Here is a 13,260-nt window from a genome sequence, read left to right as displayed (position 1 = left end):
CCAGGGAACATGTTGGCCTAATGTACCTTTCCTAGGCTAAAAATAGCAGCTCTCAGCTTCCCCAGAAATGACATGGATGGGTATTAGGGCTAATGGGATTAGGGTTTATGGGATTAGGTATTGCTGACACAAAGCCCTTTGTTTAGTCATGAAGAGGTGTCAACCAGGCACCCTCATTACTAAAACTGTAATGTGTAAGTAAAGAGTTAAATAAACACACACACTGAGAGTAAAACACTTTATTTGAAATAAAACAGACACATTCTTTAATCATTTAAATTAACCAATATACTCACCCCAGGCCTGGAGGTAATCTAAGGGTTAAAGTGATATCCCACATTTCTTTTTTTTCAAATCTCTTTATTTATCTCCAAAAAGCCTTTTTTTCTGTACAAAAACACATCAAAAACGCATAAAAAATGCATCAAAAACGCACCAAAATCACTGCAAAACACAAGTTTTTACTGCAACGTTTTTCCTGCCAAGAGATGCAGAAACCTTGCAGAAATTTCCTGAACATGTGCACATAGCCTAAGGCTCTGCTCACATTTATTCTGCGCTGAGCGCTTGCATCAGGGTTTCTTTAAATCTCTGAAATATGTGATTCAGACAGGCGGAACCCCTGGCGGAAGATTCTCTTTAATGAGGCAGATGGAGGCACTGTGGACTTCGTCTGGCCTCTGATCCGGTGATGTCCGTCTTTTTAGGCATGCATAAAAGTGCTGTAAGACACTGTTTTGTGCACTTCTGAAAAGAAGGACACCGCTGAACAGAGGCCAGATGGAGTACAGAGTAACGCTGCTGCTTCATTATAGTGAATGGATCCCTCGAGGGTTTCAGCTGAATCACGTCACTCTGAGATTTAGATGGAAACTCCGATATAAGTGCTCAGCGTAGAGCGCCGAATAAATGTGATCCCAAACGTTATGTAAAATTTTCCCAATGAAAGCTTCAACTCCATTCACAAAAAGAGCCCACACTGAGGTCTGTCATCTGTTAATGGAAATATAAGGGCTTCCATGTTACTGGTAGCACAAAGGCTCTGGAAAAGTGAAATGGCACCTTGCCCTCCAAAAGAAATCCAGCAAATGCCACTCTCCAAACTCCAAATGCGCCCCTCCCTTCTAAGCCCCAGTGTGCCTAAACCACATTTAGCATCCACATGTTTGGCATTTCTGTAGCGATGAGAGCCCGCCTAATTTATGGGTGCATGTCTCCAGAAGCACGAGCTGGGCATAACGTACTGGTTACTACAACGTACTGGTCACTACAATGACAGTTTGCAATTTTCACTCAGCAACATCCACTGCTGCTTGTTTCCAGAAAACACTCATGGAGTCAAAATCGTCATTACACCTGTAGATAAATTCACAAAGGGGTATAATTTTCAAAATGTGGTCACTTAAGGGGGATTCTGCTCTTCTAGCATGTAGGGGCTCAATATTTGGAGTCCGCAAACTGTTCTACGAAAATCTGTGCTCCAGGAGGCAAATAGCGCTCCGTCCCTCTCGAGTCTCTCCAAATGGCTAAGCAGTACTGCACAGCCCCATATGGGCTATTTCTGCATTCATCAAAGATTGTAGGACAGATTTTGGTCATTTTTACCCATTTCCCAGTGTGAAAATGTAAAATCTGGGGCTAAAACAAAATTTTGGTGGTAAAAATTTAATTATTTTTCTTCACGGCCCAATGGTATAAATAGCTGTGACACACCTGTGGTGTCAATATGATCACTGCACCCCTAGATGAATTCATTGAGAGGTGTAGTTTGTAAAATGTGGTCACTTATGGGGGGTTCAGCTGATCTGGCACCTCAGGGGCTCTACCAATGTGATATGGCACCCTTAAACCAGTCCAGCAAAATATGAGCTCCAATGTGGCGCTTATTCCCTTCTGAGCTTTGCACTATGCCTCAAAAATAGTTTTTGACCACATATGAGGTATCTACATACGCAGGAGAAATCGCAAAACAGATGTTGGGGTCCATTTTCTCCTGTTACCCTTGTGAAAATGCAAAATTTGGGTCTAAAAAACATTTTTTGTGGTAAAAAATGTGATTTTTTTTTATTTTCACGGCTCAACGTTATAAACTTCTGTGAAGCACCTGGGGTTTCAAGGTGCTCAACACACATCTAGATAAGTTCCCTGAGGTGAGGGGTTTAGTTTCCAAAATGGTGTCACTTGTGGGGGGTTTCTACTGTTTAAGCACATCAGGAGCTCTCCAAACATGACATGGCGTCCGCTAATTTATCCAGCAAATTTTGTATTCAAAAAGTCAAATGGTGCTTCTTCACTTCCAAGCCCTGCGGTGTGCCAAAAGAGTAGTTTTCCTCCACATATTGGGCATCTGCATACAGGGCTGCCATCAGGAATTTCAAGGCCCCATACTGGCAAAATTTTCGGGCCCCCTTGAGACTCCGCCCAGGCTCCGCATCCATCCCTCAAACCTTCTACAGTCCCACCGCCCACTCTTGGAAAAACTCCACTGCTGCACCCTGTCCTAACTAATCACACATTACCAGTTCCCAGTGAACACCAGATCAAATACATAGACAGCAGCTTTTGTTTGGGCCAAAAGATTTTTAAAGCCGCCACCACGATAAGGTAGACTCTTCTGGCCAGGCCCTACTCTAATCTAACCTATTAAAATTTTCTTAAAATATCCAATACTCTTTTTAGGTATATTTTTATTTATTTTTCTTTAAAGTAATGTGTCATATACATTTTTTAAAATGACCAATAATACCACATACAAGGAATACTGCCACACCGTGACCAGACCACATATGACCACCACATAGTGACCGAATAATACCACACAGAAGGGACAAAAACCGCCACACCATGACCAGACCACATCACATATTACCACCACATTGTCACCGAATACTACAATACTGATCATTAATAAAAGAACACAATACTAATATTACCATAAGTGCCATTATGCACAGGATCTCTTTACATGGTATACAGTGTATAATGTAAGTGTACAGGTAATCTAGTGATTACCAGTGACATTATACACAGGAGCTGTGTATATAGTGTACAGGTAATATAGTGATCACCAGTGACATTATACACAGGAGCTCTGTATATAGTGTACAGGTAATACAATGGTCATCAGTGACATTATACACAGGAACTCTGTATATAGTGTACAGGTCATACAGTGATCACCAGTGACATTATACACAGGAGCCCTGTATATAGTATATAGTGTATAGTGTCAGTGTACATGTAATACACTGACTCACCGGAGACGTCTCTAGGTAAAGTCCTTCATCTTCGCTTTTCTTCTTCATCCAGCACAGACCGCCATCACTTCTTCGAGCCAGGACTCGTCTCTGCATAAAATAACACAGTTATCTAAAGCACATTCCCCAACTTCTACATTACACAGCTGAATAAAGACATGCACCCACTATTAATATATAATTAGTTATTATGCAACCCACCATTCCAAATATAAATTGTAATCCACCACTGTGCCCCATTAAGAGTAAATAGCCACTTTTCCCAGCTAATAAATATATAAATTAATTAGAACCTGTACTCTTTCCCCCAATTTATTACCAGTCACACTCCTGCATCCGCAACGCCCCCCACTTTGTACCTCCTGCTCCCCCGATTCATTATATTTACATGCACCCTCTGCCCCAATTCATTGTGTCATGTCCGTGCTCTCCCCACCCCAACCTCTATTCATCATCATTTACTCTACCCCACCCCCCATTCACCATTTGCTCTCCCTCCCCCACTCCCAATTCATCATGTGCTCTCCCCACTCCCATCTCCCAATTAACCATGCGCTTATCCTCCCCCCACTCCCAATTCCCCATGTGCAGCTCATTCTCCCCCCCACTTCCAAATTCCCATGTGCAGCTCATCCCCCACTCCCAATTCCCCATGTGCAGCTCATTCTCCCCCCTCACTTCCAATTCCCCATGTGCAGCTCACCCCCCACTCCCAATTCCCCATGTGCAGCTCATTCTCCCCCCCACTTCCAATTCCCCATGTGCAGCTCATCTCCCCACTCCCAATTCCCCATGTGCAGCTCATTCTCACCCCCACTTCCAATTCCCCATGTGCAGCTCATTCCCCCCATTTCCAATTCCCCATGTGCAGCTCATTCTCCCCCCACTCCCTATTCCCCATGTGCAGCTAATTCTCCCCCCTACTTTCAATTCCCCATGTGCAGCTCATTCTCCCCCCTACTTTCAGTTCCCCATGTGCAGCTCATCCCCCCACTCCCAATTCCCCATGTGCAGCTCATCCCCCCACTCCCAATTCCCCATGTGCAGCTCATTCTCCCCCCCACTTCCAATTCCCCATGTGCAGCTCATCTCCCCACTCCCAATTCCCCATGTGCAGCTCATTCTCCCCCCACTTCCAATTCCCCATGTGCAGCTCATTCCCCCCATTTCCAATTCCCCATGTGCAGCTCATTCTCCCCCCACTCCCAATTCCCCATGTGCAGCTCATTCTCCCCCCTACTTTCAATTCCCCATGTGCAGCTCATTCTCCCCCCTACTTTCAGTTCCCCATGTGCAGCTCATCCCCCCACTCCCAATTCCCCATGTGCAGCTCATTCTCCACCCTACTTTCAATTCCCCATGTGCAGCTCATCCCCCCACTCCCAGTTCCCCATGTGCAGCTCATTCTCCACCCTACTTTCAATTCCCCATGTGCAGCTCATCCCCCCACTCCCAATTCCCCATGTGCTCTCCCCACTCCCATCTCCCAATTAACCATGCGCTTATCCTCGCCCCACTCCCAATTCCCCATGTGCAGCTCATTCTCCCCCCCACTTCCAAATTCCCATGTGCAGCTCATCCCCCACTCCCAATTCCCCATGTGCAGCTCATTCTCCCCCCTCACTTCCAATTCCCCATGTGCAGCTCACCCCCCACTCCCAATTCCCCATGTGCAGCTCATTCTCCCCCCCACTTCCAATTCCCCATGTGCAGCTCATCTCCCCACTCCCAATTCCCCATGTGCAGCTCATTCTCACCCCCACTTCCAATTCCCCATGTGCAGCTCATTCCCCCCATTTCCAATTCCCCATGTGCAGCTCATTCTCCCCCCACTCCCTATTCCCCATGTGCAGCTAATTCTCCCCCCTACTTTCAATTCCCCATGTGCAGCTCATTCTCCCCCCTACTTTCAGTTCCCCATGTGCAGCTCATCCCCCCACTCCCAATTCCCCATGTGCAGCTCATCCCCCCACTCCCAATTCCCCATGTGCAGCTCATTCTCCCCCCCACTTCCAATTCCCCATGTGCAGCTCATCTCCCCACTCCCAATTCCCCATGTGCAGCTCATTCTCCCCCCACTTCCAATTCCCCATGTGCAGCTCATTCCCCCCATTTCCAATTCCCCATGTGCAGCTCATTCTCCCCCCACTCCCAATTCCCCATGTGCAGCTCATTCTCCCCCCTACTTTCAATTCCCCATGTGCAGCTCATTCTCCCCCCTACTTTCAGTTCCCCATGTGCAGCTCATCCCCCCACTCCCAATTCCCCATGTGCAGCTCATTCTCCACCCTACTTTCAATTCCCCATGTGCAGCTCATCCCCCCACTCCCAGTTCCCCATGTGCAGCTCATTCTCCACCCTACTTTCAATTCCCCATGTGCAGCTCATCCCCCCACTCCCAATTCCCCATGTGCAGCTCATTCTCCCCCTCACTTCCAATTCCCCATGTGCAGCTCACCCCCCCACTCCCAATTCCCCATGTGCAGCTCATTCTCCCCCCCACTTCCAATTCCCCATGTGCAGCTCATCTCCCCACTCCGAACTCCCCATGTGCAGCTCATCCCCCCCCCACTTCCAATTCCCCATGTGCAGCTCATTCCCCCCATTTCCAATTCCCCATGTGCAGCTCATTCTCCCCCCACTCCCAATTCCCCATGTGCAGCTCATTCTCCCCCCTACTTTCAGTTCCCCATGTGCAGCTCATCCCCCCACTCCCAATTCCCCATGTGCAGCTCACCCCCCCACTCCCAATTCCCCATGTGCAGCTCATTCTCCCCCCGACTTCCAATTCCCCATGTGCAGCTCATCTCCCCACTCCCAATTTCCCATGTGCAGCTCATTCTCCCCCCCACTTCCAATTCCCCATGTGCAGCTCATCCCCCCACTCCCAATTCCCCATGTGCAGCTCATCCCCCCACTCCCAATTCCCCATGTGCAGCTCATTCTCCCCCTCACTTCCAATTCCCCATGTGCAGCTCATCCCCCCACTCCCAATTCCCCATGTGCAGCTCATTCTCCCCCTCACTTCCAATTCCCCATGTGCAGCTCATTCTCCCCCTCACTTCCAATTCCCCATGTGCAGCTCACCCCCCCACTTCAAATTCCCCATGTGTAGCTCATTCTCCCTGGCGCTCAATGCCACTGCTGCCGGGTTCTCCTGACTCCTGGTTATGTGACGGCGCATACGCGCCGTCACATGACCGAAAGTCAGGAGAGGCATGAAGGAGCTGCTGCAGCTGCGCAGCTCCGGTAAGGAACCCAGCGCCGAGATGTGCGCCGCCTAAGGCGGTGCATGCCCCGGCGCTCGGCACTTTATCACAGCATGGGGCCCCATGAGCAGAAGCACAAGAGGGGGGCCCCGACTGGGCCCAGGCCCCCCCTCTGTACTGCTGCTCGCGGGGCTCCATACAGCAGTAAGGGCAGTAATGCCCTGATGGCGGCCCTGTCTGTGTACTGAGGAGAAATTGCATAACAAATTGTATGGTGCATTTTCTCCTCTTACCCTAGTGCTCACCACACATCTAGATAAGTTCCCTGAAGGGGTCTAGTTTCTGAAATGGTGTCACTTGTGGGGAGTTTCCACTGTTTAGGCTGTGTGCCCGCTATGTGTTTTTCAAGCGTTTTAACGCTGAATTTCTGCAGCGAAAATGCTTAAAAAACACTTGGTAATACGTGCCCCATGGTCCCCAATGATAATTCGCATGTGCTGTGCACATGCTGCGGAAATTTCCGCTGCGGATTATCATTGCGGAAAAATCCGCAGCATGTCCAATAATTTTGCGGAACTTCATTTAGTCATGTGACAGGTCACGCAACCGCCGATGTCAGTGGTCCGGTGACCTGTCACATGACTAAATGATGTCATGGAAGGTCCTTTTACACCATCGCGAACCGCCGGGGAGCCAGGACGCATCGCTGAGGAAACAGGGGCCATCGGAAGGTAAGTATAATGCTGTTTTTTTGTGGTTTTTTTTTACCATTTTTATTCTTTTTTTAACTATTAACTTGGTCACACTTTATAAATCCATGCCGGTTGCATGGATTTATATAGTGTGACCAAGTTGTCAAGCACTTTTCCAAGTGATGCTAAAATCGGAAATTCATGCAAAAACACTTGACAAACGCTTCTACCATGTAAAATAAGCATGCGTTTTTCCTGCCAGGGAGATGCAGAAACAATCCGTTTCCCCCCACATATGGGGTATCAGTGTACTCAGGAGAAATTGCACAACAAATTTCATAGTGCAATTTCTCCTGTTACTCTTGTGAAAATAAAAACGATTGGGTCTAAAGTAAAATTTTGGTGAAAAAAAGTTAAATGTTTTTTTTTCTGTCCACATTCCATTAATTCCTGTGAAGCACTTAAAGGGTTAATAAGCTTCTTGAATGTGGTTTTGAGCACCTCCAGGGGTGCAGTTTTTAAAATTGTGTCACTTTTGGGTATTTTCTATCATATAAACCCCTCAAAGTGACTTCAAATGTGATGTGGTCCCTAAAAAAATGGTTTTGTAAATTTTGTTGTAAAAATGAGAAATCGCTGGTCAACTTTTAACCCTTATAACTTCCTAATAAAAAAATAATGTCATAGAAAATATTGAGAATCTCTCTCCCTCCAAGCCCCTCTTACCCCCTCCCCTATACTATTTGTCAAAGGAGCAAGAGCTAACACTCTAACCAGCTGTCTCTATGCAAATTAGCAGTGTTCAGAAGAGGTGGCAAACTCAATTCCCCAGGCTAATTAGCATACGAATGTAGCTCTTAGTAGCAGAGGCCTATGATAAATAGATACCTGAACAGGGGCCAGAGATTGAAAGAAAGAAGAAACCGCTCATTAAGCCTCAAAAGGAAATCCATGTCTTGTGAGGGGGGAGAATGAGCTCTCCACAATAGCCAGGACATTCTCATTTGCACATACGTGCGATCTGCAGTCTCACAGGCACCGACACGAAATATGGAATATCGGAAGTTTTATACATACGATAATAATGGGGCACATATTTTTATTGGCAGGGTCAGCTAAGGAACAATATGCATATTTTTCCGTATCTGAGAGCCCTGTCGGTGAGCTATAACGCAAAAGTGAGCTATAACGCAAAAGTACAAAAATAACGGACAGCAGCCATGTCATATCTAGTCTCTAAAGAAAGGTAAATTCGTAATAAAAAATATGGTATCACTTGCGAACTTCTGCGATCAACCAGCGAGAAGTTATCGCAGAAGTTAGAGGTTTTAATAAAGACATGAAGGGTGGAGCTCAGCCCATGTGAGATCACAGGGGAGTGTGTGGGCAGGGTCCCCCTTTTGCATAAAAGATCCAGCTGAAGATGGATCTATACTCATGCCAGGAGGTATATATTCTATAAGCAGGGGTCCCGTTCGATACCGGTCCATTAAAGCGCCTCCCCTCCAGCTAAACTGAATCATCTCTGAGATCGGTCTAGTAAGTTTCTTTTTTTAATCCCTTTTTATATTGTGTAACAGTATATTCTGTATTGTATTGTCCCCCTTTGTAAAATCTTTGTATATTTTTCACAAACACTGCCTCCCTTTTGGATTAAATATAAAATGTAATAGTTATGTTTCTTGTGTTCTGTAATGGCCCCCCATACGCTACCATAAAGCAGGTGTCAGATCAGGCCTGTATTATATTTTAAAAACTGATTGGTTGTGACAGCGAATAATTGTAATTGGGCTATCGTGAAGCTGTCAGTGATCGTACTGGGGAGTATACACATGTTCCCTGCGTTGGAATTCGGAGGTGTGTATGCCATACGCTCACTGATCACTTGCCGATAGCTACATATTGAGTAATCGGGATCGTGCATGTGCATGAATCCCTAACAAATTGGTGGCAGAGGTGGGATATTGTATGATCCCGTCGGTGTCGTTTCTGACAATAATGTTTCCAAAATTTTGCTGATGTAAACTAAGCATGTGAGAAATGTTATTTATTAACTATTTTGTGTGGCCATGACTCTCTGATTTAAGGGCATAAAAATTAAACATTTGAAAATTGGAGATTTTTTTTACAAAACAACATAAGTTAGATCACAGAAATTTTAGCACTAGCATGAAGTGCAATATGTCACAAAAAAAATAGTCTCAGAATCACCAGGATCCGTTGAAGCGTTCCAGAGTTATTGCCTCATAAAGTGACACTGGTCAGAATTAAAAAAATTGGCCTGGTCAGTAAGGTGAAAACAGGCTTCGGGGTGAAAGGCTTAAACACCAATTTATTTTATTTTCTGCACCATTGTTATGTCTATTTGGTAGACTGTTGACTGCATCTCAATATGTGACGTCCCTACTGAATGTCTCGACTTAGAATCACATCTACACACAACCAAAGCTGGCCATGCTCATGTACACCTTTAGTATCGTATTTATAACATTTAGTTTTTGCTGTGATACTGCAGAAATCAAATATTTGTCATAACTCTAGCTGTCTGAAATTGAAACTGAAAAGGGGCTGTCTGGTGGGGGTCCGATCACTGGAACCTGCACCAATTGACAATCCCCATAGAATGGAGGGGTATCTCACATATTCAACTGCGGCTCCATTCCGTCCACATGGGGCATTCTTGCTCCCCCTCCCTTCTTCTAACAGCCATGTCTTATTTCTCCGTCCATGTAGACATATGAGGACTTGTTTCTTGTATGACATAATTCACTTTACCATTCAAAGTACTGGAAAATGGGAAAAATTCCCAGTGTGGTTAAATTGCGAAACTCATATGGCAGAGGATTATCTTCTGCAGTATTTTCCAGCAGAGCGGCATTTGCCATTTTGCATCACAGATTGTCATAATAATGATAAGTCCTCTAGTGCAGAGGTCCCCAACCGCCGGTCCGCGGACCAGGACCGGGCCGTTGGGGTTTTTCAGCCGGTCCGCGGGGAGAGGGGGCCCCTCCAGCCTCCAGCAGGGCCGCCATCAGGGCATGACTGCCCTGACTCCAGTATGGGGCCCGGCCGGTAGGAGCCCCCTCGGAGCCCCCCTCTTGTGCGTCTCTCTCCTCATGGGGCCCCCGGCCGCATGCTAAGCGCCGGGTCCGGAACATCTTAGCGCTGCGCTGCTGCGGCAGCACCTTCATGATTCCCCTGACTTCCGGTCATGTGACGGCGTCGTCACATGGCCGGAAGTCAGGAGAACCTGGTGTCACCGATTTGGACGAGCGCCAGGATTCTGCAGGGATCGCATGTGGGTAAGTATAACAAGTTTTATTTTTTTTTAAATACAATTAACTAGGAGTGGGGGGAATGGGAGATGCACATGGGGGGAGGGGAGAGATGAGAGATGCACATGGGGGAGGGGAGAGATGAGAGATCCACATGGGGGGGAGGGGAGAGATGAGAGATGCACATGGGGGAGGGGAGAGATGAGAGATCCACATGGGGGGGAGGGGAGAGATGAGAGATGCACATGGGGGGAGGGGAGAGATGAGAGATGCACATGGGGGGGAGGGGAGAGATGAGAGATGCACATGGGGGGAGGGGAGAGATGAGAGATGCACATGGGAGGGAGGGGAGGGATGAGAGATGCACGGGGGGGTGAGAGATGCACGGGGGGGGATGAGAGATGCACGGAGGGGGATGAGAGATGCACGGAGGGGGATGAGAGATGCACGGGGGTGAGCTGCACATGGGGGGGTGAGAGATGCACATGGGGGGGTTATGTTTACATAACTTTGTTGCCTTATGAAGGGCGGGGGGGGTCCCCAAAAATTTCTTGCACAGGGGCCCACTACAGTCTGTGTCCGCCCCTGGGATGAAGTAAATGCAGCTGAACAGCAGCTGTCAGGACAGCTGCCCTGTCCTGCTGCAGGGCGTGATGGGGCCTCAGTGATGCGGCTCCTGGCACAGCACATTATGTGGGGCTCCTGGCATAGCTCCTGGCGGGGACCTGGTCTACACTATATGATAAGTATGCACTAAACTCCAAATCCCTCCATTACCCCGCCCCCATATGACCAAGGCCCCGCCCACCCCACCCCCTCCTTGCTGGGCCATGGAAAAATGATCTTGCTTCAAGCCGGTCCCTGGTGCAAAAAAGGTTGGGGACCACTGCTCTAGTGTCACCAGGTCACATTGTGTATTGTGAGGATTTTCTCACGTCTCGGTGATCAATGTAAGGATGTAATCTGTGCAGTCACTAATACTGAGGTCTGTTTCTGTTCTAGCATTGGAGGCAATCAATTGTCTGAAGAGGAGAAAGAAGAAATAAAATTATTGGATAGACACAAACCAAATATGAAGATATATAAATGAAAAGGCAAGAAGATGGATTTCTATGTGTGATGAGCAGTCAGCAGAACTTTTCATGGTCAAATTTAAGCATCCCTGGTGTATTATGGGCAAAAATCACTAATCTACTGAACATGTGAAAACCTTTAATAATGGCGACGTCCAAGGTCATAACATGATTGCTCTCGGCCCTTACTAATAAGCCTAAAAGTAGGACTGTGTAAGTCATTGACTGAACAGGTCATGTACAGCCGGTCAGTATAGTTAAGGCTGCGGCACACCAGAGGGACATTAATGACAGCGAAACACATGAGATAACTGAATTTTAATTAAAGAGGAAGTCGGACTTTATATTGCAATATTGAGTCTATGTAACTGGGTTTCACAGCAGACACAGGTTCTATTGGGATTTGTAATTTATTGGTATCGGTATGTTGACTGGTTTTGTTACATGATTTTTCTTCACATGGACACCCAGATTCTTATTGGATGGGAGGTGTTGCGCTTGAGTGACATTTCGGACCTGCAGCACAGGTCTACAGTATATATATGAGATCTTACAATGATTTAACTATATATCTTAGATTATTTATCCATGTGTCACAGTCACAACACGTGTATAAGTGTAATGCTGTGGGCCATATCCAGGGAAACCTGCATTAATCTATGTAGTACTTTACTACCAGAGATCTACCCACCATAATACCATGCATGCCTTAGGTGAATATTGCATTGTAACACTACGGCTTCTTGACTATCTGAAACTTATTTTTTATAGCAATCTATTAGAAAAATGTAAGTTAAGTATTCACAGCTCTTCCATGTAAAAGGTTTTTGATTTAACACAATCTTATTTAAAAGAAGCCCTACCATCAACTTATTTTCCTAAAACATGTGTATATGTGTGTGTAGTGTCAGTGTGTTAATATACTGACCGATCGTCATCTTCTCCAGTTTTCAGTGCTGCTCCACTCTTCTTCTGGGTCACGTGATGGTGATTCCGACTCTCCGAATTACACTGGGGTTTACGAGTGAATCAGAGGTCTCTCTTACAGTGTAATCCTCTATAGCCTAGGACTAACGCTGTATAGGCTTACATTGTAAAAGCCACTTCTGGATCACACAGAGCACAGCGTGACAAGGTGGAGTCTGAATCGCAGTCACAAGACGCAGAAAAGGAACGAAACGAACAGGACAGATGGCGATCGGTGAGAATATTAAGACACTGACACTAAACACACATATACACAGAGTTATGGAAAAAAAGTTATTGAGAGTCTTCTTGAAAGAGTTATCCACTTTACACATGTATTACTATACCGGCTTACAAGCAGGCTCAGATTGATAATCTGGAGCACCGGGCATTTTCCCAGTGGGCCATGGATGTTTGCATGTATAGTGGGCCGCAAGGCCCGCTGATCCGGCCGCCGGCCCGTTTTTCCGGCCGCTGGCCCCTTAAATCTGGAGCTCAGCCAGCAATCGGATTAGGGGCATGCACGCAGAGTTCAATATTTGAACCGCTGCATGCGTTGCAAGAGAACACTAATGTTGGCACGTCAGCATTCTCTGTGGGAGGAGAGAACGTGCTCCTCCCGCCTTTCCAACGCTGGCTGCAGCTGTTGGTGCAGCGCAGGCGTACCGAATCAGGAAGTGGAGGAGTCGGAGATCTCTGCAGCTCTGCTCCTACCTGGCGTGAGTGCTGTGTGGCACCTTGGAGGGGGGGGCGGCTTACTTATGGGGCTTGGGGCTGATGTCTGTGGC

General features: G+C 46.8%; 1 protein-coding gene across 6 annotated transcripts in view; it reads left to right on the top strand.

Annotated features, from left to right (window-relative positions):
- Nucleotides 1-11,570, top strand: part of LOC141153994 (NACHT, LRR and PYD domains-containing protein 3-like) — a 250,139-nt gene extending 238,569 nt beyond the window's left edge. For all 6 annotated transcript variants that reach the window (XM_073639358.1, XM_073639359.1, XM_073639355.1 and 3 more), the window contains one exon: nucleotides 11,436-11,570. In XM_073639358.1, the coding sequence (XP_073495459.1) occupies nucleotides 11,436-11,523 (88 nt within the window). In that variant the 3' untranslated portion in view covers nucleotides 11,524-11,570. The remainder of the gene's footprint in view (nucleotides 1-11,435) is intronic.
- Nucleotides 11,571-13,260: the final 1,690 nt, after the last annotated feature.

Source organism: Phyllobates terribilis, unplaced genomic scaffold, assembly GCF_046119375.1.
Source record: "Phyllobates terribilis strain yellow unplaced genomic scaffold, ASM4611937v1 Scaffold_7__3_contigs__length_470593459, whole genome shotgun sequence".
Lineage (NCBI taxonomy): Eukaryota > Metazoa > Chordata > Amphibia > Anura > Dendrobatidae > Phyllobates > Phyllobates terribilis.
The sequence above is the reverse complement of the archived record's forward strand: the minus strand, read 5'-3'. Positions and strand labels throughout refer to the sequence as shown.